Below are 27458 nucleotides of genomic sequence, written 5' to 3'. Positions count from 1 at the left end.
ATGCAGATGTTCCTAGGTTCCATTTGTGGCATTTCCAGATAGGGCCGGGACCGTGGCAGGCTGTGTGGTGACGTAGGTGGGGCATCACTGCTCTCCTAGCTTCTGAACACAGCATTTCACTGGTGCTTACCAGCAGGAGATGGAGCAGGGCAAGGTGCAGGGAGCTCAGTGCTGTGTGGGACAGCACCCAACTCCCCACCTCTTGCCCCCCCCTCAGGTAAGCACCAATGACATGGTCTGTTTGGAACGTCCCAAGGATACTGTCATATGGGCTGCTAATGGGCTAGGAAAGACCCCAGCCTGAAACGTTGGAGATGCTATTGAGATGTAGTTTAAATGATATTGAGTTAGATACCAACAGTCTAATACAATATAAGGCATCTTCATATGTTCTTAAATTTGAGTTGCAGACTTTACGGGTCAACTTCAGAAACAAAACTAGACAAGACATCACTCCAACCTCATTGGACTGATTGCTAATTATGAAAATTTGGGCACATGTTGTTGTTCAAGCATTTCATTTTCATTTGGCCCCAACAACAGCTTCAGAAAAGTGATGGAATTCATATGCAATAACAAATAGTACTTGCTGTTTGGTAGTTCAGCATCAGGCATGGATTTCCCTTGGCAATAGGCTTACAGCAATGCTAATTATAATATGAACCCAAATCCAACCTACCAGTTGAACCCGCTGCCATACATGACAAGCCTCTATGGAGACCCGAGAGCTTAAGTAGAGGTGTCAGGTTTTTAAAATGATTGTTTTCTTTACAAAAAGGATAAACACATAATTCTTTGAACAAAGCATTAGAAAATACTGTGATATTTTATTATTAAAAATGCTGCTGAAAAGTTTATACATATGTGTCCAGCCATATATATCTTCTATCCTTACTTAAGGCAGAACCAAAAAAGAAAAGAAAAATGCAGAAACAATAATAAAAAGAAACCCTGCGTGCCTCTTAAGGTCAAGAAGAAAAGCCTGGGAAAGTTCTTTTTTCTTTCCTTTTATAGTTTTTTTTTCTTTTAAAGTATACTTTGTTGTTATTATTATAGAATCCTATGAAGAGCCTAAAAATTTCCATTTATAAATCATACATCTGTCCAGACGTATTAGATTATTAAAGTGACGTCATTGTCATCGTTTTTAAAAGCTAAAATCATTCACTTACAGAAACGGTTTTACCCAAATGTCACAAGCCTGACACAGTACTGTACATGTTGCTAGCAGAAGACAACTGGAAATACTAAACAAATACCATAATTCACATAACAAACATACCCAACTAAGATGCCATCACATCCCTTTCTCTTTAATCCCACAAGTCGTGAAGAATTGTTGTGTCTTAGTGGAGGCAATGCGTCAATTGTGAGAATGGCGTAGAATAGGCCCAGCTTTAATTAAGATTACAGTAAAGATCATGGAAGGCAATTGTTTTTTTCCTTCATCCCCATTTAATATTGGGTGACAAACCGAGCTCTAAGCTCATGTAAACCCTCGCCAAGAAGCAGAAAGCATATACAAGTTTTCAATTTCCAACAAGACTTCAGTATGGGCCACATTAGTCAATTTGCTGGACTGCCAACCCACTTTTTGCGATTCTCAATGTCAGGACCTGCTTTCTTTGCCAGAAACAGTACGGAGCTGCGCCTATAACACAGCTAGATGAGAAGATGTCAAAGTAGCTGTAAGTTAGTATGTTGCAAGCTGTCTAGTCTAAAGGCAGAAGGCATCTTGTGTCAGATATGATTATCTGGGGATGATAATACAGCGTTGTGCCCTTTTTAAGACAGGGAAATAAAAAATACAATATACATCCTGGGAAAGATATGATCATGTGCAGAGCAACTCTGTTCAAATATCTTTGGTTACCAACTTTAACTTCAGTTTTCTAAAGACAAAATATAAACCATTCTTCACTTATTAATAACTCAATTCTACCTTTATAACAGTTGATATTTTTTAAAAACTTTATACAGAGGTGCCAAGTATCTTGTTGGAACAGCTGCCTTTCATACCAAACTCCCCTGTTAACGGGAATAGAGCGAGGAATTAAGAAAAAGGTTTGATGCTTTTGCACAGTAAAATGATCCAGCTTCTTCAAGGCAACTCACCTATTGTACATTTGATATGGTTTTCTTCTAGCTCTCCAGGCCACCCATCCTTTCTGTGGTGCAACAAAAGACTGTGGGCTTGGTTACAAATTACTACTGGGCCAAAAGCTCTTTATAGACTGTTCCGTCCAGATCTTCCCTCATACTTTATTAAACGAACAGCAAATAGAAACTATTTCTTCCCCATCTTCCACTTCATGTGTTTCCCTTGTTCAAAATAGCAGAGCAGTTGCTTCTCAGATCAACCTCTTCTGTAGACTGCTGGTGCAGGCAGAACTAATCTTCCTCAGAAAAAGACTGGCCAGAGAGGCAGGCCTTCTTAATACGCATCAGGGCACTCACAATTTGGAAAGCAACGATTCATGGCATAGCGGATACCCAAAAGAAATAAAAACAAAAGCAAAAATATGGACTCATAGCTCAATTTTAACAAGCTTTTTTGTAATTCTTCAAATCTGTTTCTCTGTGTTGCAGTATATGAAGGCTAACACAAAAATAGGAAAGGAAAGGAAAAAAAGGATTTATATATTTATATATTTATATATTTTAGGAAAACAAACCCAACTGTTTCCTATCTATGAACGCCTTAACATGCATGTGTGTAACCTGTAAAAGAAAATCTGGCAGGCCACACAGTCATCTGTATCCTCGGCATGACATCATGTTCTCCTAGAAATGAAACATTAGGGAGAAAAAAAGAAACCCTCGTGTGTTGGTTTACCACTAGTAATTAAGAAGAAAATCCTCCTTTTGGTCTGGGAGGAAACAGAGGTGGTATGATTAATGTTTATACACATAGATCACAACTGAAAGCACAATCTTTCTAAAAGCTCTTTTCAAACTGAAAACACCAATAAAAGCTTCTTCTTTTTAAAACTCACAGCTATGTACATTTTTTTTTACAAAGTTTCTTAAATATAGTTCAGGCTGGCAAGTCATCTCTTTGCACAGAACTATACGTATTTACTGCATAGTCAGTCCTATTTTTTTTAATAATAAAATCTTATTTCCCCATTCTGGATTACAGCTTCTTATGATGGGTAAAAGCCCATGGTGATGTCTTTTGTATAACAAGGGCCATTCATGGTATGGCACATATAGAACATTTTTTTAAAATTTTATTTATTAAAAAACTGTACAGTCACTGGCTCTGTGTTTCCAGAAGTTTCTGCTTCTGTTTGTTACACTCAATACATATCCTTTCTAAGTGATTCTCTTCAGACCTCAACTCTTAACTTTCAATCAGAGTGGTTGAGATATTAAAGCAGTATCCTAATAGCAATGTACACATTTCACATTTCACAGGGTTTGAGAAGGTGATCTTTTTTTTTTTAATAGAATATCAGAGTTCCTATGAAAAGGATCTGTAAGAAAATTGTGTCTGCCTTTCTCTCTTTCTCTATATCTTTTTGTTTTGTTTAGACAAGTTGCTTGATGGAGAGTATGATTTATTTTCTTTGCTTTCCCCCCCTTTTTTCCTTATTTTTAATCTTCCGGGTGGCATGGGGTGGGGCGAATAACAGAGCTATACCCTAGTGGTGGAATGTCCATGGGGCAAATTAGTACTGTTTTGTCCTCCGCTGAAAGTGTTGAAAGTATGCAAAGGCTGCATTCCTGTTAATGTGTTTGGAATCATGGTTATGGTGTTGGGCGTCATGAGTGGAATGTCATCCGGAGATCTTCTAAGAGTGAGGGTATAATCAGGTGGACAGGTGAGTCTCAGGGTGTCGTGTGCCTGTAGTGACTCACACTCGTGGTCGTGCTCCAGCTGCTTCATCTGCAATGACATTATCTCTTCGTTCTGTATGTGGGCAATATCGTTGGTGGTGTTCCGCTGTGGACTGGGGCGTCTGTGCGTCTCATGACGTCGCTTGTCTTTTTTATAGTACAACGCGGCAAATGCTAATATGTTGAGGAATAACAGAGATGCGCCTACGGCAATGGTAACACTCAGCTCTGTGGAATAATCTCTCTTGTTTTCTATCAGGACACTTGCATCATCTGGAGACGTTTTCTGTGTGTCTTTCGAATGCTTCGGATTGTTGCTCGGTGTCATCAGTGGGCGCTTGGTGGTGAACTTCCCGCCAGGAGAACGCCTGGTGACGTAAGGGAATGATGTCATATCAGGAGGCGGCACCTTTGTGGTTGTGGAGACGTACTGGAATATTTCATTCAGGTTGTGTAAATGCGGAACAAGTTCTAGCCAGAAAGCAACTTTCGTTGCTCGGTAGTGATCCCGGACTCTGGGTTTCAAGCCAATGTGTAAATAAAGTTGGTCCTTTGGATTATATTTAGACCAGGCTACTTCTTCAAAACGATTGGGTTTCGTATGGATAAACTTTGTATCCTGGGGAACGGGTTGGTTCGGATCCCTGTAAATATGCAAACAAAACAATATTACAAAGCAGCCCCAAACCTGGAAAATAATTACATGCTCGGATATACTACTACAAGCTTTAACAATGTTTATTTCAGGATATTGATGCTAGGTTTTGGTTCTTCAAGTTCATATATATAATCAGAGCTAGTTTTCTGTATTATGTTTAGACGAGGCTGTTTCTTCAAAAGGGGTGATTTGAACAAACACTATAAACTGGCAAATTGGCTTATATGGGTGCTATTCTGATTTCACTTCTCACAAATGGGATAGCGAAATTGTGATCTATAATTTGTTTTACTCCTAAGCCTTTGTACTGAATTCCCTTCCCAATGTACTTCTAACTAGAACTATGCAGAAAGTACTGCCCCCACCAGCCTGAACAGGTTCCTCCTTTTCAAGTCAGATCCAACCCCATGCTTCTGTTTCTCCCTTATCCTCCAAAAACACAACCACCTCCCACAAGGAATAGGTGTTACCATGGGGAAATGTGGAGAGGGCAAAACGGCAGAGATCACTCCCTTCAAATGCATTATCAGCTGAAAATTACATGCAGAACATCATTCCTTGCTAGGAATTATGACACTTGACTAAGAATTTCAGAAGGAAAACTACCTTCTGTGAGGCATGTGCAGCCAAGGGGAGACCCCATGAAGATTCCCCCCCCACACACAATATAAGAAGCTGCCTTATTGTGCGCCAGACCACTGGTCCATGTGGCTCAAATTGCAAATACTGGCTACCGCTGGTTCTCCAGCAGGAGTCTTTCTCAACCCTACCTGGAGATACCAGGGATTGAACCTGGTACATCCTTTCCTCCAAAGGAGACCTCTGCCATTTTCCACTCCCCACATACCTACATAGTAAGAGGAGAAGGTGGCATGGAAGGCAAGTGAGTGGCAGGAAATTATGGTTTTTGAGTGTTCAAGTTATATTCTTAAAAAGTCCCTACAGCCCCCCCCCCCTGTTGTTAAATATTAAGTGTGGACGCTAGAAAAGTCTGAATAATGTTCTGGATGAGTTGGAAGGGACTCATCCACAGCCATGAGCAAACAGTATTACAGAAATGTGGGTAATTGAAATAGTGAAGAAAATCTAAGGGAGCATTTATTTATTTATTTAGTGCATTTATATTGTACTTTTTTTCTCTAAGAAGCTCAAGGTGGTATACATTTAATTCCCACAACATCCCTGTGAGGTAGGTTAGGCTGAGACGCTGTGACCGGCCCAAGGTCACCCAGTGAGCTTCGTGACAGAGTGGGGATTTGAACCCTAGTCTGCCAGGTCTTAGCCCAGCACATAGCTGTCAACTTTTCCCTTTTCTTGTGAGGAATCCTATTCGGAATAAGGGAATTTCCTTTAAAAAGGGGGGAAAGTTGACAGCTATGGCCAACACTCTAACCACTACACCACATGGGCTCTTGCAAGTTCTGCTAACAGCCTAATCAGTGGCAAAGACAGCTGGGAGAATGCAGCAGGTGCCCAGAGTTTTGCTGCACATGCCCAGTGCATATCAAGGAACTGCAAACACAGGAAGGCATGCTGCAGTGAGCAATCTCTGTTTCACCCAAATAGCCATTGCTGTCAGCTTTGATCATCAGTAGCACCAGGGGGAAGGGAAAGCCCTGCCTGCTCACCCATGGGCAATCAATGCCCATTTCTTGCCAGTAGCCTTTTTATGCATACAAAAGCAAAGGTCCATGGGTGGAAATCTGTTTCCACACCGAGAGATCGTCTTGTTGCATCAGAGTGATTATCATTACTCTGATTATTAGGCGTCCTTATTAGACACTGCAACAAAGGACTCACATTGCTTTCAAAACAGAAATGGTGGGGGGATAATATTTATGAGATACGGAGCCTTGCTTCATGCTTCAACAGCAGTTATGCATTCTTTCCCCGAAATAAGACAAATATGTGAATATCTTTGTTGCACTGCAATGGCTGAGCTCAGCATTCTGTCTTTTGTTACAAGCTACGTTTTTTCCTCAGGTTCTGTTTGACGAATTAGTGCTTTTTCAATATTGCTCCAGAGTGCAGAATGCATTACACCAAGGTTTCTCATTTTTATTTCCAAACATGTTACATTCATTTATTTTAGAAACGAGCATTACAGTATTGCTTTTCGCAGAATGCTACAACTTTTCAAAATATATTCAAAATATCCATAAGCACAATTAAATGCTCCAAAGGTTCCTTCATTGTTCAAACAGAGCTGCTGGTTATTACAGCAGGCAAAAGTATTATTTAAGCTTAATAATATCCTTCTGTTCCTTTGACAGAATTAGCCTTTCATTATTACTATTTTTAACGAAAGGGAAATTCTCTTGCCATTCAATGCAGCATTAAAACTTCTGAATAGCCCAATGTGGGGAGAACACTAGCTTATATAATTTATGAATTTTGCATATTGTGTGCTTAGTTCTAAGGAAATAATTTGATACTGTATTATTATTTTTAATATTATTAGCAAACCTTATGTTGCAATATCCATGTTTAAAACACTATTGTTGCCATTCTGCAGGACTTCAACATCTTCGGCAAAACCTATTAATTTTGTTTGTAAAGAATGCCACAGTATTAGTTGTTTTACAAATAGGGAAGGGAAGGGAAGGGAAGGGAAGGGAAGGGAAGGGAAGATCTGGTAAATCCTGAAGAGTAAGCAGTGGGATAATATGATCCCAATTCAGCTAAGGTAGACTTCACTTCACTTCAAAGTAGACTTGCTAGATCAGGAGCTGCACAGAACCAGGTGTACACCTAAATAACTATGATTTTGACAATATGGTACTTGACCAGGGACTCATAATGTCAAAACATGAGATGCCAATATTCACTAGAGTCCAAAAATGATGCCGACAACACATTTTGCATCATGAAAGGTATGCTGGTTGTTTAAACCATTAATCTATGTACTACAATACCAATCCCACCTCTCAAATGATAATACTGTCAAAACCTGTTTTAATTCATTTTGATGCTCATATTTGAATTTCTGCAGAAGCTAAGACCTAAGAAGCTGGAGTTTGTTGAATCTTATTCAACCTGAAATTTGAAATGAAATGGAGGGATAAAATGTGCTCCTAAGGTACAGGATGGGGCGAAGTGCCATCCTCAAGTACCATCCTCAATTGTCATCCTCAATTTTTACTTTTTCTGAGAAGTAGATCCCCACGTGAGGGATGCTGTCTTAAGAAATGCATCAAATTAAATAGCTTGCGGTGTATTTCTGGTGGTTATAGTTCAGTATCATCCATGTGGGAAAATATTCAAGCAATATTGGGAGAGTAATAGGAAAATGTAGCCTTCTGGTAAGGAGGGGGGGGGATATGTTTCTATAATATAGAAACGTTACAAAAGTTTGATATAACTTAGCTCGGAATGTGAGCTTTTGCAGCTAGTAATCCTTGGCTGCATTAGAAGTCAAATGCTATTTCCCCCCAAAATTCTTCTCTGGTTCAAAATGTCAGCAAGATTCAGTACATGTACAGCATTTCTTTGAAATTAACTGCCTTCCTCTCACTACAGCTTTTGTTGATCACCATGGAACTGTGCATTAGTATGCAAAGGCTTCCTTTAATGTTTAATCCATTTCTGCAGAATGCTGTGAAGTTTGTACTACATGACCTGCTGCATACTGGAAGCTGCCCTTTACTAAACCGGACTAAGTTTGTTAATCTAGCACAGTACTGTCCACACTAAATTTGAAGCAACTCTCCAGCACCATGGACAGGGGTCTTTTCCAACTCTAACTGGAGTGCTCAGGGACTGAACCTGGGGCCATCTCCATACAAAGCAAGTACAGTCATACCTTGGGTTACGAACATTGCGGGTTGCGTGTTTTCAGGTTGCAGACCGCGCTGAACCTGGAAGTACCGAAACAGGTTTACTTCTGGGTTTTGGCACTTGCACATGCGCAGAAGTGCAAAATGGTGTCATGCGCATGTGCAGAAGAACCAAATTGCATCACGTGCATGCGCAGATGTGGTGCTGTGGGTTGCGAATGTGCCTTCCGCATGGATCACGTTCGCAACCCAAGGTATAACTGTACTCTATCACTGGGCAACAGCCCCTCTCGGACCATCCAAACAAATAGGCTCGAGTGTGGGGCATATCTTCTGTCTTTGAGCTGATTCTTTTATCATTTCCTATGCTTGTTTCCTCCACATCCAGATCTAAAGTGAATGCCTTTGTACTTTTGGCTGTGTATGTTGGTGGGAGATTTCTCAAGCAGTTCTCCACTACAGACACAGGGGAAGCTGTCAAGTTATACTGAGTCAAATGTGGTGAGCCAGTCACACTTGAGCCAGTGTGGTGTAGTGGTTAAGAGCGGTAGTCTCGTAATCTGGGGAACCGGGTTCGTGTCTCCGCTCCTCCACATGCAGCTGCTGGGTGACCTTGGGCCAGTCACACTTCTTTGAAGTCTCTCAGCCCCACTCACCTCACAGAGTGTTTGTTTCTTGCTTGGCAGGGGGTTGGACTCGATGGCCCTTGTGGTCTCTTCCAACTCTATGATTCTATGATTCTATGATTCTATGAAATGACTGGAGCATCTAGCTCAGTATTATATTCACTGACTGTTAATGGCTGCCCAGTTTCACACCTGGGATATTTTCCAGCTCTGAGACCTTTTGCATACTATGCAGATGCTCTACCAATGAGGTATATGATGATAACGTGTGTGCATGCACTTGCCAATGGTACAAGTGGAAAGAAAACTCTTGGAAAGAAGAGTAGTAGTGCCCCCTCCTATGAGAAGCTTGCAATTACCAATTTGCTTCCAAATAGAGGCAAAAGGAGTTAACCCATCATGTACAAAGCCACTTGAGATTTAGTGATGAGGGTGGCACAGCAAAGTGTATGCCACAAACATTTATACAGTGCCTTCTCTGCTCACTTAATGACATTTTAAACAGTACTGTTTAGAGGGGATTGCACGCAAGCGTTTCAGTCTCATTTCTGTGAGCACACTGAAGAATAAAGCTGGCGGAACTGGAAATACTGCATCAGTAAATAGCTGCTTTTGATTCCTAATGTTCTCCCGCTTTCAACAGCCACTGCCCTTTGTCACATTTCATATGCTAGCTCCAGTTACAGGCTGGAACACAAAATGCCTTTTGCAGTCATGTCTTTTGACACTTAGTGGTTTTGCAGCACTGCCCTCTCCTCAAAACCTAGATCTTGTAGTGGGCCCATCAAATAGTGTGCAGTTTGTAAGCATAGGAAGTCTGAGGTCTGTGCCAATTAGAGGAATAGCGCAGAACCTCCAAATGATGCACTAAGTATTAATTGTACAGTAAGATTCTGGATGTTGCTTCCTTATTTAGGAATTGAAAACATGTCAGATTGTGTGTGTGTGTGTGTGCGTGTGCGCGCAACATGAGGGGCTAGGTATTCCTGGTCTTAGGTTTTACTGGGAGGCTAGTCAGCTACACCAGTTATTTCTTACAAACATAAACAGTACAAGAGTCCCAGTGGAATACTTGCTTAAACACTCCAGGTTGCAAGCTCATTAAGTTTTCAAGACCCTGCTTGAGAGAAAGTGGCCATATTTCAGTCTCATAGCAGACAATGTCCACTATGTTAGAGACAGCAAACCAGAGAAAGCTAATTATACTATTGGGGGGGGGGACAACAGGGACTATGATGAGGAAGGGGTCCTTTCAATACCAGGAGCACAACTTCCAGGAAAGCTAAAGAGACACATATACAGGAACAGACGTCTGCACACATATTCTGTATATGGAAATATGCACTCGATTCAACCGGTATGCTGTTCGTATCTGACACCCCTAAAAGGGCTGTACTAGCAGTAGTGATGGTCAAAAGTTGATTGGTGCTATCACTCATTATCTGACCCTGAGAATTGCAAATGCAGGGCCCTCCACTTGGTGTGCAGTCAGATCAATGCTTGCTATGAACTTCCTCCTTCAGGGAGAGTATGATCCCATCCCGGGCACACAACATACTGACTTCTGAGATCCAGGAAGCACTCACCCACTAGGATTCAGACAGTTGATTAGCCCTCATCTAGCCCATGACTGCATTCAGACCCATTCCCAATTCAGATGTTACAGAGAAATTGAGTTGGATATCATCAGCTGGCAGGACTTGCTGGTGTGTGTGGCTGAGGTTGTGGGGCTGGAGGCTGATCCAGGGGAAAGGGAGAGTGATATATGGAGTTTTGTGCCTACTGTGAAGCTGGAGCCAGGGCTGTAGGAAGAATAGTCTGTGCAGTTGGATATGACGGAGGAGGTGCAGGATGTGGGGCAGCAGCTGGGACCAGAGGAAGGACAGAATGAACTAAGAGCAGAGGAAGAAGCAGAGGAAGAGACAGTGTCTGAGAGTGGGGCAGTAGAATCTGCTCCATTACCTTCCTCGTTGTACTCCAGAACCAGGATGGGCTTGGAGAGACAGGCATAGTAACACAAGAAATTGCAGGTTGTTTGTGCGCCCACATCAAATGAGGGTGGAAGCGTGGCCGTGCCATTGCTCCAGCAGTCCAGCCAAGAGCACAAGCCTGGGGAAGGGATGCCATCTACTTAGTCATGTTCATGTTCTGAGCTACCAGAAAGTGTGTGGTTTCTCAATAAAGAATCTAAACTATCAACCATTTGTCCTCCTTGGGCTGGGCATGCTCAGGACATCAGCATACTTATGACATCTGGCTCCAAAACTCCTAATAATGATTCCCAACAATGTAATCTAGATGTTAAAATAGGTCTGAAAACAATATAGTGCCCTGCAGCAACCAATAGCTGAAATGTTTCAGGGGGCCAAGAAGCACTTATCCAATGCTACCTTCTGGAACCATTCCTGGAGAGAAGACTGGAACCACTGCAGAACACTGCCCCAAATACTTATCTCCTGTCGAGGGGTCTAAGAGGATGGTATTAAAAGCTGTATAGTAAGACCAACAGGTTTCCATTCACACACCCTTCTCCTGACAAAGGTGACTATGGCAATTTCAGTCCCCAAACTAGTTATGAACCCAGACTAGAATGGGTCTAGGTCAGTGTTTCCCAAATTTGGGTCTCCAGCTGTTTTTGGACTACAATTCCCATCATCCCTGACCCCTAGCCGGGGATGATGGGAGTTGTAGTCCAAAAACAGCTGGAGACCCAAGTTTGGGAAACACTGGTCTAGATATTCAGTCTCCTTTAGGAGTGACCTGCAGTGGTATTGCCACTTGTATCTGCCTCTCATGTACCTTGCCCCAAAGAGAGTATTTGTGACAAGGCAGTAGTTGTTAATTACCATGGGGTATAGGTTGGGCTTTTTCAGAAGTGGCACACTATCCTCTCCTTCAATTCTACATCGGTGTTATCAGTGCGGGGTGCTGCATTACTCTTTATAAGACTCCAGCTTAACCTCTACTCAGAGTGTTATTGCTTTGCCAGAAATGTTGCCACATGGCAAGCATTCACCAAGGCTCTTGTGTTCCTCACAGTCTGAAAAATCTGAAGGCCAAGAGGTTGGGAAAATCTCTTTTAAGGAACTGGACTGCAGTGTGTTCAGTGAGCACAAGTTAAACTGGAGTTTTGCATATCTTCATCTTTGCTTGTGAATGGTGTAGAACTGTGACCATCATTTTTGTAAGAAAATGTATTTTTTTAAGTACAGATAGTTTGGTTTTTAGTAAAAAAAAAGAAAAGAACACAAAATATACAGTGCAATTGCAGAACACCACCATTAGATTCTATTCATTCTCTCTTATTGATTCCATATTTTGTGATTTTCTCCAATGGCTATGATATTATTATGAGTACTAAAAGGTTAGCAAAACTGAAAATACTTCACTTTTCAACAGAACAGGTGGGATTTCAAGGTCACACAGTTCCAAAAGCTTATTGTCAATTTAGAGCAAATCCAAATAGGGAATATTTGTTATAGTCAGTCTCATTTCGACCTAGTAATCATATTAACAGTTGGGTGCATGGTAAAATGATTAATGGCCCTTCCTAAAGATTTTTGCTGTCTTTAGGAAGTATGGTATAAATCCAGACCCAGGAGAGTGTACAATTTTATGTACACCCTGCTGAAATTAGCTCTTGAGCAGGCAGCCTGTGCAAAACTGCTTGAAATTATGAGTAATACTGACAGATGGGATCATGGGGAGCTTTTGTAATCCTTAGATAAATGCTGAAGCCTAACTTGTTAACACCCTGCAGGAATAATAATAACAGTAATATAAATAATAAGCAGATACAGAAGGTTGTGACATCCTGGGAATTGTTCTCCATATATTTCAAACACCTACATGTTTGATTCTACAAGCACTGTTTATTAACAATAATACATCATTATTGTTGGGAAGAGAGGAACCCAGTTTAAGCAATATCTGTTAAAAAACTAAATATGAGAGGTGATTGGGCAACCTATAAAGAGCTGCTAACAGAAGTGGAAGATCAATTAAAATTGAAAAAGGTTGAAGACATCAGAGAGCTGTTAAAATACTAGTAACAGTATAATCTATTAAATGATGTCTTCAAATTGGATAAATAGAAGGGTTTTGGTAAAGAGATATCAAGGTTTGAAAAAGATCTGTTGTAAAATAATGTGAAATTACTTTTGAAAATGTATCAATTAGTTTTAGAATGGTTTACTAAAGATGGAGAAGTTAAATCTGTAATGATACACTGGGCAAGAGATTTTGCTTATAATACACAGTTTTCATCATGGGAAAAGCTATGGAAAGAGGATTTGAAATTTACAGCTTGCTGTTCGCTGAAAGAAAATTATATGAAAATGATGTACCGTTGGTATTTGACACCTAGTAAAATAGCAAAAATGTGTGCTGGAAATGTAAAAGGAAAGAAGGTACCTTTTATCATATGTGGTGGCTATGTGGAGTTTTAACAACATTCTGGGAAATGATATATAATGAATTGAAAAAAAAATGTTTAAGATAACCTTTGTTAAGGAAACAGAGGCTTTTATGTTAGGAATTATAGGTGTGGAACTATAAAAGACTGTGTGGAAAATAAAAGACTGTTTATGTATGCAACGGCAGCAGCAAAGATGCTCTTAGCCCAGAGATGGAAAGAAGAAAAAGTACTGACCAGAGAAGAGTGGCAGACCAAGCTGATGGAATATGCCAAAATGGCAAGACTGATGGGAAAGATCAGAAAGCAGGAAGACCAAATATTTGCGAAAGACAGGAATATCTGAGAGACCACTGTCAACCGTTGAAATCATTGACAGGAATACAATGACACTTGTAAATAGCATAAATGTTATTTTTATCCATAAATGGATACTGTGAATATATAATAGATAGATTACAGCAAAAGATGCACGAATAAAATTTAGAAACGGAACCCATGGAAGGAAGGAGGGAGGTCAGAAGGTTTGAGAGAACCTTTTTTTATATATAAAAATAAATACCGGTAAATTGTTATGTTTGTTGTGTACAATCTCTATTTAAAATTAATTTAATTTTTTTGAAAAAAACAACAACAACCCAGAACACTCAAGTCTCTTGTCTCTTGTCTCCTGACCTGTTTAGCCTTTCTGGCTCAGAGACATTTCCCACTTTCAAAGAAGCCTTTAAGTTTAATTCCTCCATGCAATTCCGTGGGAATGGCCTCATTGGACTGAACAGATATGGGTAAAAATTGGGTGAGATCCAATTGTAGCATGAACAGGCATTGGCTCACATAACAAGGCTCCCCCCTCCCCTCTGAAGCAGGTGTGTGTGTGTGTGTGTGTGTGTGTGTGTGGCTGGAAGGAGAAGAAGTGAAACTGGAAGTCCAGATGCACAAATGTTCATCATTGGTTGAACAGTTCACTCATTCCCTACTTGATCTCACCGCCATAGTGTACACGGATGACATACAGCAATGCTTATCTGCAGTCAAAGTTATGGGTAGTAATTTAATTACACTCTAATCTTCAAATAGGATAATGTCATTGCACCAAGCATCAACCATGGCAAATATCAATTGGAAAGGAAATCTGAAAGAGCATTGTTTGCCCTATTCAGACTTTGACACCACACTCCCTCTATGCGGGGCTCTATCATGATGCAAATTCCATTCAAAAGCCTTGATTGAGAAGACCTCTTCTGGGTTGGACAGTTTTGGTCTCTCCCTGTGTGGCCTACAGAGGGGTGTTCTTATCATGGCTTTAAAGAGGTGACAATTTAGTTTAGGATTTGGGGCTCCCCTATGCAATTCCAGAAGGGACGCGGGTGGCGCTGTGGGTTAAGCCACAGAGCCTAGGGCTTGCCGACCAGAATGTTGGCGGTTCAAATCCCCATGATGGGGTGAGCTCCCGTTGCTCAGTCCCTGCTCCTGCCAACCTAGCAGTTCAAAAGCACGTCAAAGTGCAAGTAGATAAATAGGTACTGCTCCGGCGGGAAGGTAAACAGTGTTTCCATGCGCTGCTCTGGTTCGCCAGAAGCAGCTTAGTCATGCTGGTCACATGGGCTGTCCCTCGGCCTATAGAGCGAGATGAGCGTGCAACCCCAGAGTCGGTCACGACTGGACCTAATGGTCAGGGGTCCCCTTTACCTTTTTATGCAATTCCAGAGAAAGCAGTGGCAGTCCACTCACAATTCAGAGAAGGATGTATTTGCTCCCAGTTTCTTTGATTTATACAATTAATTGCTTGGGTTGGGGGGGGGGTGACTGCGGAAAATACATCACACAATGCAATCCTGGCTTTCTTAAGTACTAAAAGATCTGCTTACTCCTGAAATGTGTCGGGAGGATGCTACACATTTCTTTGAATTCTCCGATATTGCTGCATACTGTTCTCTGCACTGCAGTCGAGCTGCAGTTCTAAAAGCCCAGTTCCGCCATTAAATGTTCATTGGAAAGATTTATGGACCTTTAGTGTGCCACAAGGACATTTATTTTAATTCAATACTGAGGCAAGAAAAAAGAGGAGGGGAAAAAAAAGCAAATTTCAAAAGCAAAAATCAGAACAACAAACTCTGCTTGCTTTTTGGAGGGGAAAACGTTGCAACATTCCTTAAGAAATGGTACTTCCTCAGCTTTATTAATGAGCATCTTACATCCACCTTCACTGTTATGCTTCCTTATTTGCCTTTGCAAAACATATACAAGAAGTTTCTTCTTTGTCTTAAGGGGCTACACATTAATATAATTCATTGGATGAGGAAAGGAAACACTGTTCTTTCGAGATCTCTCTTTTCACCGTGTTCCCTTGATATCTTTTGAAAGTCAGCTAGGTAATTCTGTGGAGGAGGCACAATGGGCTTGTTTGATCTATACCATACTTTCCTTTTCCTTCAGTGTATTTTACAACCTTAACCTGAGGACTATGGCTTTCAAGAACATTCATGCCTTAATAACTGCATTGTTTTTATGTGAAACTGCAATGCATCATTTTTCACACCAGGTAGTGAGAGAACGCAATGGAGAGAAAGAACTGTTTCCAACAGACCAAAAAAAGGTTGTTTTTTAAAAGGAAACTAAACAATCATTACTTATGAAGCAAAGGTGGATTATCTAGGAGGCTTTGCACAGTACAGAGTTTGTACTGGGGGCACTAGTGCAGGGCCTGAGGGAAGCAATGTGTCCAGCATTCCTATGGTGCCTGTGAAATGTCTCAGCAAGTATCCTGCAAAAAGTCACAATGTATGAGAGCTTGTTTGCCCTTTCTGCTCTGTTCATGGCTTGGCCTCTCCTCTGCCACAAGAGACTAGGGCCCTGTGGGACTTGACATCTTTCCACAGGGCCTGCAAGACAGAGCTGTTCCACCAGGCCTTTGGCAGAGGCACAGTCTGACCCCCTCCTATCGTATTCCTCATAGAACTCTAGTCCAATGGTTGCCATTAATTTGATTCTGAATTGGTTTTAGAATGAATTGATTTTAGAATGTATTTCTATTAATTGATTGTGATTTTATGCAAATTGCATTACTTTTACTGTTGTTAGCCACTCTGAACCCGGCTTCGGCTGGGAAGGGAGGGATATAAATAAAATTTTATTATTATTATTATTATTATTATTATTATTATTATTATTATTACACTGAACACACCCTCTTAAACATGCCCACATTTCATTGCATGCCAGTACTGGACACCTACCCTCCTTTCTGAATAGAGAAGAGGTGCAAAGAGGTTTTCTTCATGAGTGATGTGGTTTTGGCTAATGTGGGTGACTTTTCTCTCTTGGTTGAGGGGAGAGGCATTCCCACACCATTTTGGTTTTCTGTCTTTTTCTGTTCTTTTAGATGTAGCAGCTACTTTGTGCTACTTTGTGCTATGACACACATCCCCACAAAAAGCTGTTTTGTGCTATGCCATGCTCCACAGCAGATATTTTGTGTTATGCCACATCCCCACAACGCTTTCTGAAAATTCCAAATATGCCCATTGGCTCAAAAGAGAAGGGCATATCTACACTATGTCGAGTTGCAGCTCGGCATCCAAAGAAAAATCAGTCTCGCACCATGATGGGTTCCGAAATATGGCTGCTCATAGGGCTAATGCAGCACAGCTTTTATTGTGTGAAATCAGAAAGATACAAAATACAAGCCAAGCAATTTGTTTCTAGCCAGCAGATAAAGACCTTCGCACTAGACCGTTCGAGCATCAGGCCATGCTACGTTAGCCAATCATATGGGACAGCACGAGCTGTTCACGCGCTGTTCATGCTCCAAGGATGCTTCTAGCTATGAAATCACCCTGCAACAATAAGAACTTTGCTCATGCTTTCATGTACAAGCAATCATTTTCCCACAACACTACACACACACACACACACACACACACACACACACTTGTGCTTTGTTTACTCACAACAGAATTACTGAGAATCCACTTTAAAACTTTACCATTTCCCTGCCAAAGAGCTATGGTTTACCTACAGCTTCCTTAAAAGGAATGATGATTAAAGCTATTTTAGAGTCCTTTATATCAGCAAGTGCCTCTGTATGGTGAGTGACTCTGTCTTTCTGAATCTCATTTATAATTCTGCACAGTAAATAAAGAAGACTTCCCCCCCCCCCTCACAAGACAGGGAGACAGTGGCAGGCCTGGAGTTGAAACATGTCATGGCTAGAAATTTGCCAGGGCACTGAAAGGCCAGCCATGACATTCCTTTATTTTTAAAAAAACTAGAACCTGACACTAAGAAGAAAAGTGCTGAGTCAAGTGACTGAAAATACTGTCATTCTCATTACCTAAGTGCCCTTGGGACTAGTTTACAGAGTGTACTACACTGGGTCACAGAGTCATTTGGGGGGAATTGATTGTGGTGGCTGCACTTGCCTGGTCTGGTCCTTCTCTCTCAGTACTTGACAGAAGGACTACCAGGCTACCAGAGGTGGGCTACTGATCCTTTCCACGCTGCAGCTGATCCCTGGTAAGGTGGCTTTGGGAGTGAACACGGAGTGCATAGCTTGCTCAGGGTCCCTTCAAACCTGGCACTGGGCATGTTCTCACTACTGGCAAAAACCATCTGCACAGCACAATAAAAATGTACAAGAATGCTATACCAGAGAGAGTTTTCAGGATCAGAGAAGGATGTCTATATGGCTAGGGTGGCTGTGTGTCCTACTTCGCAGAGGGCTGTCCTCTATTTGCAGGTGTCCTCTATGTGAGGGGCTGTCCAAATCCAAATCCACTTTGATTATAATGTAGGGGCCTTGAAGTTGCAAATCAACAGATAGCACCCGGACAGTACAGACTGAACAAACACACAGGTCAGCCACACTTTGGTGAGATGTACTATATTTCTATTTAAATTATAGGAATTAGTTATTATTATTTATTAAATTTATATAACACCATCATTTGAAGATCACAGGACATTTTACAGTATAATAGTTGTAAATTTGCACTTTCCCATATAAAATCAGAATAGCCTAATTAGTGTATACGCAAATGTTTGTTTTTTGGACTCTTCTTTTTTGCACTGCCTAAAAGACCATCCCACTGTCTCCCTGTGCTTTTGTGATTGTACAGGCAACACCTCCAAAGCCCTTTAATTTAGCCTTGCCTGCCAGCATTCTGAAAATATTGCTTTAATTCTCTTGCAAAGAAGCACTCTGTGAAACAGCGGCTGCCAAAAGCAGCAGCACTTAATTGGACCCAATACTCATGGCTAGAATTTGGGAAAGACAGCACAGGGGAAAAGCCAGGAAGTGTCAAAACCTACCCGGTTTTGGCGAAGTTTGTCCAGTACGTCATAACTACCGCACTGAGCATGACATCGTTCTTTGAAAAGTTGCAGTTGAACAGTTCCGTAGGGCCAATCATAGGAATGCCAAAGACATAAGGGACTTCATCGCCGTGTGCTGAGTCAGCCCAGCTGGGTTTCATTTCGCTCTGGCAGTGGTGATAAAATGCATAGAAGTACGTTGGGGAGCCATATTGGGCATGCAGGTCAGCTGTGGCGACAGCTGGAGCAACCCACTGGTGGTCAGTAAACAAAGCCACCAGGGTCTTTCTTCGTGTTTCGGGATTCTCCTTATCTGCCCAGTCTGTGTACATGAACTTAATGGTCTCTCGTAGCGTGTCTTTCCCTTCCGGATAGCCATACAGATTGTCCACAAAATTGGATACGGAGAAATCAAAATCGTTTGGAGAAACGCCCTCTTCATTATCTACAATTCCATCTACAAATTTCAAGCCTTCCCCTTGGTTTACGCCCAGCATTATGTCATAGTTGAGAAATTCTCCCTGCTCCATCAGGATCTGAGGATCATCTGGAATTACATCCCCATCAATCACAGGCCCAAAGGCAATGTGGTATGTAGCTGGTGTGATAGTTTGCTGAATGAGTTCTTTGTAGTTCTTATTCCGAAAGCATTCAACTAAGTCTGTAGTGTCCAGCGTGTTGCAGCCTACTTTTTCTGCCAAAATTGCAGTGTACTTGGCAGGCTGGTAGTTCACTGCCCAGCTGGACAGGGCTGTTCCACTTTGTATGATTGCCTTTTGGAACAGACCTGCAGGTGCAGAAGTTAAAAATTAAAATACATGAACAAGCAGCATTGACCACCAAGCAAAAGAACCTTTTGTGCATCACTTACAGGAAATACATTCTAGTGAAGAGCAAGTTTCATTCCATTTCCATTCCATGAAGAAGAAAAAACCACAAGAAATTATTGCTCTTAATTTAGCTCTTCCCCCTCTGTCACTAATCTATGGCTAGCTAAATTATTCCTAGTACTTAATATTCATACATATTCATACAATGAATCCAGTGCAAATGTCTAGGGATGAAATGCTTCACAAATATCCATAAATATTCAGTACATTGTAGTAAACATCCACATATTTTCGTATGGATGAGAGCCACAATCTGGAGAATAGCCTGCATCATATCTATGTAACCAAACATTGCGTCCTTACAGTTTGCCCCTTTCACTGTACACCGAAGTACAGTGCATACCGAAGCAAAAATAACATACCAAAATGCAAATTAAAATTTAAGCTAGTTTGGTGGCTGTGTGTGATTTTTGTTTTGTTTTTTTATTTTAAAAAACCGTCTCTCTTACAGGAATGTCAAAAAATAGTTCTGTGATTAGGAGGAGGAGGAGGAGAACAGCATCAGCTGGGGGTATTTCTAATATAGTGACATGCTACTATAATATCAAATGTAGAAAGCCTAAATTAATAATTTAAAATAGTGGGGAATGAATACCAATTCTTCTGTGTATTGTCTAAAATTATATCAATAGATATAACATCAGAGTTGTCATTAAGATGATTCCTAGCCATTGACAATTTCAACTTGTTCCTAAGTGACTTGGTCATTGCCTCAATCTGTTGCATATTTTCCAGCAAAAGCCCAGGCCTTTGGGGGAAGGGGCAACAAATCCACTAGCCATGCTCAGCTCGGCTATCTTCAGTGATGTTGAATGAACTCCTTTTCCAATCCTACTTGAAGACCAGTTGTTCCGGCTTTGCCTTTTTCAGTCCTACTCTTGCATTTTAGATTCTCCCAACTCTGGCTGTCAAATGACTTATTTGGGGCTGCTAAGAAAATCTCTTCTGGCCCTGCAAAGCATCTGAGGTAAAACCTGCTAGAACTGCTAGGGTGTGGGTGTCTACCCTCCGCAGAATGTCCTTAGGGCAATGTGTCCTTCTGCAGGGGCAGGATTTCACCCCACCCCACCCCTAATTGCAGGTACAGTCTGTTTGCAGTCCTGATTCCAATTTAACAGGGACACATACATCCATTGGATGAAACAGAGGCATATGGAGCATAGCTGTCAACTTTTCCTTCTTCTTGCGAGGAATCCTATTCGGAATAAGGGAATTTCCCTTTAAAAAAGGGAAACGTTGACAGCTATGATAAGGAGCCGCATCCATGAAAACCTCTGTTGAAGTTGAATCCTCCCCACAGACAACTTTCTTCTCCCAATAATCTTTTGGCAAGAGGTGGACTTCCCCCATCTAATGGTTCTATGTGGGTTCAAGTCTCCCTGCTCCCTTGGTGTCATGACTCTGGATTCCAGCAATTTCAGAGAATGGGGGACTTCTAGTGTCAGCAAAGGAAGGACCCTCTCTGCGCATCACCCCTGAAGCTTGGGGGCACCCAAGGCTCAGATGTCAGAGACATCTGAGAATGAAATGGCTGAAACCCCCAAGTCAGGTCTAGAGACTGCAGCCCATGAGCACAGTTCCAGTAAGGCGCCACCATACTTGCCTCCACAGAGGCGATGCACTGACACAGGCAGCATGCTTGCTACAAATTCCCAGAGAGATGATAGACTGCTGGATTCCAGGCAAGAGGCCTGATCCTTTAAGGCATTCCACTTGTCAATGAGGAAACAAGGTTGTGGATGTCAAGGCATGCAAGATTTCAACCTGGTCCCAGCAGTTGTTAACTATGATCACTCATGCCTACTCTGTCCTGTTGGCTCCGTCTTGGGACTAGAACAGGTCATTTTGTTGGGTTTGTGTAGATTGGAGAGGGCACAGTGGCTATGTGAGGCTCTCATTCTGTATGTGGCACATGGTGCCAATAGAAGGAAGCCAGGAGTCCTGCTGCCGCCTCTCTTTGAGAGGTCGTATCTGTCTGGGCCTGAACCTTTGCCTATGTGAGCTTTGCTGGCATCTCTATGTATCAGTTACTTCCCTGAACTGAATGGAGCCCAAGGACTTTGCGGGAATGACAGCCGCCAGCAATCATTTCCATTTTCTGTGAATGACTTGCACAAATAAGTGCTTCACCAGCAGAAAGGTCAGAGGAAAATCATACGTTTTCTTCTGTCTCACAGAAGCTATACATCATGTAATTTGAAGAAGAAGAAATGTGAGGCTAAAATCAATGTAATAGGTATGAATTCCAAGAGTTTAATTCTGAAAACATAATCCTCATTTTTTTGAATGGACATCTCTTCATTTAAACACTGGCCAGATCAATAACTTAAAATGTATCTGCATTCCCCACCCCTAAAAGATTCAATGGCCCAGCGTGCCTTTTTTTTTTTTTTTTTGCTATGCTCCAGTGATGTGAAGCAACTCGAAGCTGACCTAAAGCTGCTCTGCTTCACTTGAGCATAGCCTAGCAGCTGGATAAAAAAATGTCTTTCCCAGGTGAATTTCAGGTGAGAAAACTATATGCTCTAAAAAAAACAAAAACAAAACCACAATACAGGCATGACGCCTTGTTTTGGGAATGCTCCAGAAAAAAATATCAGAATGTGATCAATCTTTTTTAAAACAACAACAACTACCCATCAAATTGTAACATAATTAGCAATGAATTCTGTTTGACTGTGATCCGCAAAGTATATATTGACTTCTCAAATAAGGGGGAAAGCTAGCTAGTTACATAGCAAGCTAGATCTTTATCAGTGAGGGGATGTGGATACATTTGGCATTAATAATAATAATAATAATAATAATAATAATAATAAACCTTTATTGTCACTACACCACCTGTGTGCAGTGAAATTAAATGAGCCCTCCCCCCCCATACATTCAGTCTTGTTCGCGCTCTGTATGCTTGTTGGAAGTCAATTATACCACTATTTTTTTCCATTCAGCAGCCCACCCCCCATTTTATCCAAACATAACAAAAATAATACATGTTTTAACAGTGCCACCCCCTAAAAAAAGCACCCCTATTATATTTTTACATAAATACTGATCTAGCAGGGTAACTTTTTACATGACAAAATACTATTTATGCTTCTGGGAGTATGCTTGTATTTTCTGCAAAATGTTTGCTCTCCCTGATCGGCTGCTTGGGTTGCATGCCACATGAAGAAGAAGAAGAAGAAGAAGAGTTTGGATTTGATATCCCGCCTTTCACTCCCCTTCAGGAGTCTCAAAGCGGCTAACATTCTCCTTTCCCTTCCTCCCCCACAACAAACACTCTGTGAGGTGAGTGGGGCTGAGAGACTTCACAGAAGTGTGACTGGCCCAAGGTCACCCAGCAGCTGCATGTGGAGGAGCGGAGACGCGAACCCGGTTCCCCAGATTATGAGACTACCGCTCTTAACCACTACACCATGCTGGCTCTCATGAAAATAATCTAGTTCTCCCCCCCCCCAAAAAAAAGAATGGAATACTGGGATATTATCTGAGGCTCCAAATGACCTTTGCAACTCACATTAAATTATCCCTTTTAAAATTTCTGGTATTTAGCTAGGTGGTTTGTTACCTTCTGAATAGTGAGACAATGTCAACAGACTGACACAGGAGGCTCCGGCCCCAGATCCAAAAATAGTAACTCTTTTTGGGTCTCCTCCAAACGATCCAATATTTTCTTCAATCCATCGTAAAGCTTGGATTTGGTCAAGCAATCCATAATTGCCTTTTGCAGCTTGGTCTCCAGTGCTTAGAAAACCTATAAGGCAAAAAAAGAAAAGAAAGGGGAGGGGGATAATTTTAGCTCACCAGTCACAGAATTTGCTATAGGCCATGCACATATTTCACAACACATATTTCCTTCTTTCTTCCAGTTTTTGAAAGGCCACAGATGTAGTTAAATATATTTAACACAAACTTTGAGAACACAGTGATCCCCTCCCAGTTGCAGAGGATTGCATAGATATGGGAATTATCATCTCTTCTTTTTTCATAACCTCCAATAGTAATAATAAAAAGTAATACAGATTCTTCCCCCCTTTTAGTCTTAGAAATCTGCTAAATCTGATTAAAGGTCAGTAACATTTTAAAATGCCCCATAGAAGCCTGGAAGTCAAGATAATAATGGGATTTCCTGCTGCCCCTGGATTGTACAGGGTGGGGGATGAGGTAATCCAAATTCCTTTTCTCTCAGGCTCAGTGTTGAGGTCTCTCCCTAGCATCCCCTGCTCCCACCACTTCCTCTCCACTGGAGGTGGGGCTTCCCTCCTTCGCAAGATTTTGGGAGGTTCCCTATAACACAACTGTCCTTCCACCTCTCGGCTGTGAGCTGATGGCAGTGCCCTGACATTGTCCATTACATTTTCTTAGGTGTACTCATGGTTTTCAGTGCATACTTAACATGTAGTGTGTGAAGGATGTGAGGCTAGCAAATGTTTGTGAATAGTGAGTGTATCATAAGGTAAAGGTAAAGGGACCCCTGACCATTAGGTCCAGTCGTGGCCAACTCTGGAGTTGCGGTGCTCATCTTGCTTTATTGGCCGAGGGAGCCGGCATACAGTTTCAGGATCATGTGGCCAGCATGACTAAGCCACTTCTGGCGAACCAGAGCAGCACACGGAAACGGTGTTTACCTTCCCGCTGGAGTGGTACCTATTTATCTACTTGCACTTTGACGTGTTTTTGAACTGCTAGGTGGGCAGGAGCAGGGACCGAGCAATGGGAGCTCACCCCGTCGGGGGGATTCGAACCGCTGACCTTCTGATTGGCAAGTCCTAGGCTCTGTGGTTTAACCCACAGCACCACCCGCGTCCCGAGTGTATCATACTTGTATGTTAATCCATATGCCAAGACTGGCTGCAGGTCACTGTAGAATATTAAGTAAATGTGGCTGCAAATCCAAGTTTGTTGCCACATGGGTGCAGAAAGACACTTATAATGAGAACAAATAAATTGTCAATTGACAAAGCAAGCATAATGGCAGTAATGCATGACAACAATAAGAATTCATATACATAATTATGAAATAATGCACAAAATGCAATATAGTACAACAGATTTTATGAGAAAAGTGAATATTAGCTATTTTGCTGTTGGCATCAAGATAAGTACAAAATGTTATACTGCTTCCCCCCTCTCCTCCATGGCCTCTTTTATCTGGTTATCAGATTTTAGAAACAAAATGTGCCATGTTTGCAGGTGGTCTTGCAACTCAGAATGCCATCAATTACCTGAGTGTGTATGATTTGCTTTGTTCCGCTGGAATCAGCACACCTGAAACATTACATTAGTTCACATTGACTGGAGCAATTCTGCACAGCTCACAATGTCCAAATTTGCCATTTTGAGTCTCCCATCTTCAAGCTTGATTTTAACTGCACAGACCTTATCTCAGCAAATTATTTAAGAATGTTGCACTTGTACAAAGATCCATAGTATATCAAACTCCCACTTGAAGATTTATAAGCACAGAATAGTTCTACATTGAAAGCAGGCTTGCCATTAGCATCTGCAAATGATCAGCAAGGCAAGGGCAGAACACATTGTCTGCCAGTAGCTACTTATAGGGTTTTGGGGGCTAGTGAGAAGGTATTCCTGTTTCTCAGATACTGGAGAGCAAAGCTGCTTGCATTTGGAATCATGATCAAGGACCCCAAAACCATGGGATTTAGTTAAAATCCTAATTTATTTATTTTGTAAGAATCTATGTATGCCAATTATTTTGAAGATTATCTCTTAGTAATCTCATTCTAGTCGTTAACAGCAATATGAATAAAAGAGGCAGACCTCTGTAATGAGATTCAAAGCTTTATTTTATTTTATTTTATTTTATTTTATAAAATGTAGCAGAGAAATCCAATCTCCAGATTCCTACAAGCAGTGCCATTAATCTAATGTCATATGGTATTTACCTAGCAACAATTGTCATCCCTGCTAATCCTGCTGTCACTGTTGGTTGACATTTTGTTTGAGCTGGTCCCTTGCAAAGATTTCCTCCTCTTTACATCAAGCCACCTGAAGCAGGATGCATCAGTCTGAGGAAAGGCTTGGACCAGCCATGTCTGCTGTCATTATTCTATAACGCACCATCTACATACTGCCTCCAATGTGTCCTTTGCCCATAGGGTGGCCAATTGCACAGTGCCCCCCAAAAAGAGAAACCCATCGCAAAACAAGAGGACAAAAGAGGATGCAGATTTGCAATAAAAAAAGCATATGCAAATGGTCATATATAGATGTAAATTAGAGGAGGGCTTCTCACTACAGTGGTAAAGAGTATGGTCAGGCGAGCTGTGTGCCTGCTTATTGTGCTGTCCATGCGGTTTCTGTGGATGGGTAAATTGAAGGTCCCTGCTTTCCCTTCTAATGACACATTATCTTTAAACTGGATTTGGACCAGGCAGCCTTTCAGAGGACAGCTTCAAACAGAAGATTGTCCTCTGTAAGGCCACCCTACTTACCCAACATTCCCACTTCTCAAGCCCAACCAGAAAATAATAAAAGAAAAGAGCTCTCCCCATTTTTTCAGCATTAAATATATTAAAACTGAGGTATACTAGCTCTAAAACAACAACAACAACAATGTATCAAGACTTTATCAGTTGCTTTTCTTAAGTGTCTGTGTGTAACACATGCAATACTTTCACATACTGAAACACAAAGAAATAGGTGAATTATGGACATTGTCCTGGTAATTAAAACAGACTCAATAAGATTTATCCAGAAGCACAATTTAAATGATGAAAGTGTAAAATAGCTGCACATGTATAGTGGGGTTGTCAGGTAGCTTGCAACTTTTGTAGGTGAGTTATAAAGCAGGCAAGTGAGCACTATTTCCCCTCAAAAGCAGCCATTTCTCCTCCCCCCACATTAAATATGTCAAAAATGAGCTGTACCAACAAAAGCTGTTTTTCCAAACTTTCTTGGTAGTAAACTTAAGTGGCTGCACGCAGTACTCAAATGTTTTAATAAACAGAAACACAAAACCTCAATAAGTTGTAGATATTGTCTTGGGAATTAAAATATGGTAGTGAGAAGACTGGCACTGGCCACAAACTTAAATGCATTTAAGCCTATTTTTTTATTTGCTGGACTTTGACCATGATATTTTCCTTAGGGGAATATATATATCTATCTCTAAACACATGCAAAGGTGTTGAGATTTCCAATACAGCGGTACCTCAGGTTAAGAACTTAATTTGTTCTGGAGGTCCGTACTAAACCTGAAACTGTTCTTAACCTGAAGCACCACTTTAGCTAATGGGGCCTCCTGCCGCTGCGCCGCTGGAGCACAATTTCTGTTCTCATCCTGAAGCAAAGTTCTTAACCCGAGGTACTATTTCTGAGTTAACGGAATCTGTAACCTGAAGCGTCTGTAACCTGAAGCGTTTGTAACCCAAGGTACCACTGTATGTGTGCTATGATGCATAGTCTTTTCTCATCAGAGAATGGATTCACTCTGTTCCATTTCATATGAGCACTTCTCCCTCCCATTGTTGCATACAGCCTTCATATGCTGCAGGTGTGTGCATGCAGAGAAAATGGACAGGAAACAACTGCAAGGATGATATTGAAACCAGGGTTTTGTGAATACATAATGAGAGTCAACCTTTGTGTGATAAAGTTTTGCATTTTATTTTTAAATTTATTTTTATAACCCAAATCTATCATTAACAGATCAGATGAATCCAACCTTTATTAATTCAAAAAATGAAAGGTTCTTTGTATAAAGGAGCTTCTCTTTGTTACATGAATCCATTTCAAGTAAGGGAGGAGGTGATACAATCTGGCTGCCAAATCTGTTACAACAATGTATTCTGAGAACCCAGAAACCATGTGAGAGATGGGAACAATGTCTGCACTGGGAGAGATTGACCCAAGATAACTTTAGCATAGTGTTATAATTAGCACTGGGAGCAGGAACATGTTTTGATCCCTGAATTT

The 27458-nt window shown here is 41.3% G+C and overlaps 1 protein-coding gene across 6 annotated transcripts in view; it reads right to left on the bottom strand.

Annotated features, from left to right (window-relative positions):
• Nucleotides 1-807: 807 nt before the first annotated feature.
• Nucleotides 808-27458, bottom strand: part of NLGN4X (neuroligin 4 X-linked) — a 167875-nt gene continuing 141224 nt past the window's right edge. For all 6 annotated transcript variants that reach the window (XM_082220078.1, XM_082220074.1, XM_082220073.1 and 3 more), the window contains 3 exons: nucleotides 23089-23274; nucleotides 18628-19417; nucleotides 808-4487 (listed from right to left, as the gene is read on the bottom strand). In XM_082220078.1, coding sequence (XP_082076204.1) covers nucleotides 3641-4487; nucleotides 18628-19417; nucleotides 23089-23274 — 1823 coding nt within the window. In that variant the 3' untranslated portion in view covers nucleotides 808-3640. The remainder of the gene's footprint in view (nucleotides 4488-18627; nucleotides 19418-23088; nucleotides 23275-27458) is intronic.

The sequence above is a fragment of the Podarcis vaucheri genome (genome assembly GCF_965113315.1).
Source record: "Podarcis vaucheri genome assembly, chromosome: 4".
Taxonomy (NCBI): Eukaryota; Metazoa; Chordata; class Lepidosauria; order Squamata; family Lacertidae; genus Podarcis; species Podarcis vaucheri.
The sequence above is the reverse complement of the archived record's forward strand: the minus strand, read 5'-3'. Positions and strand labels throughout refer to the sequence as shown.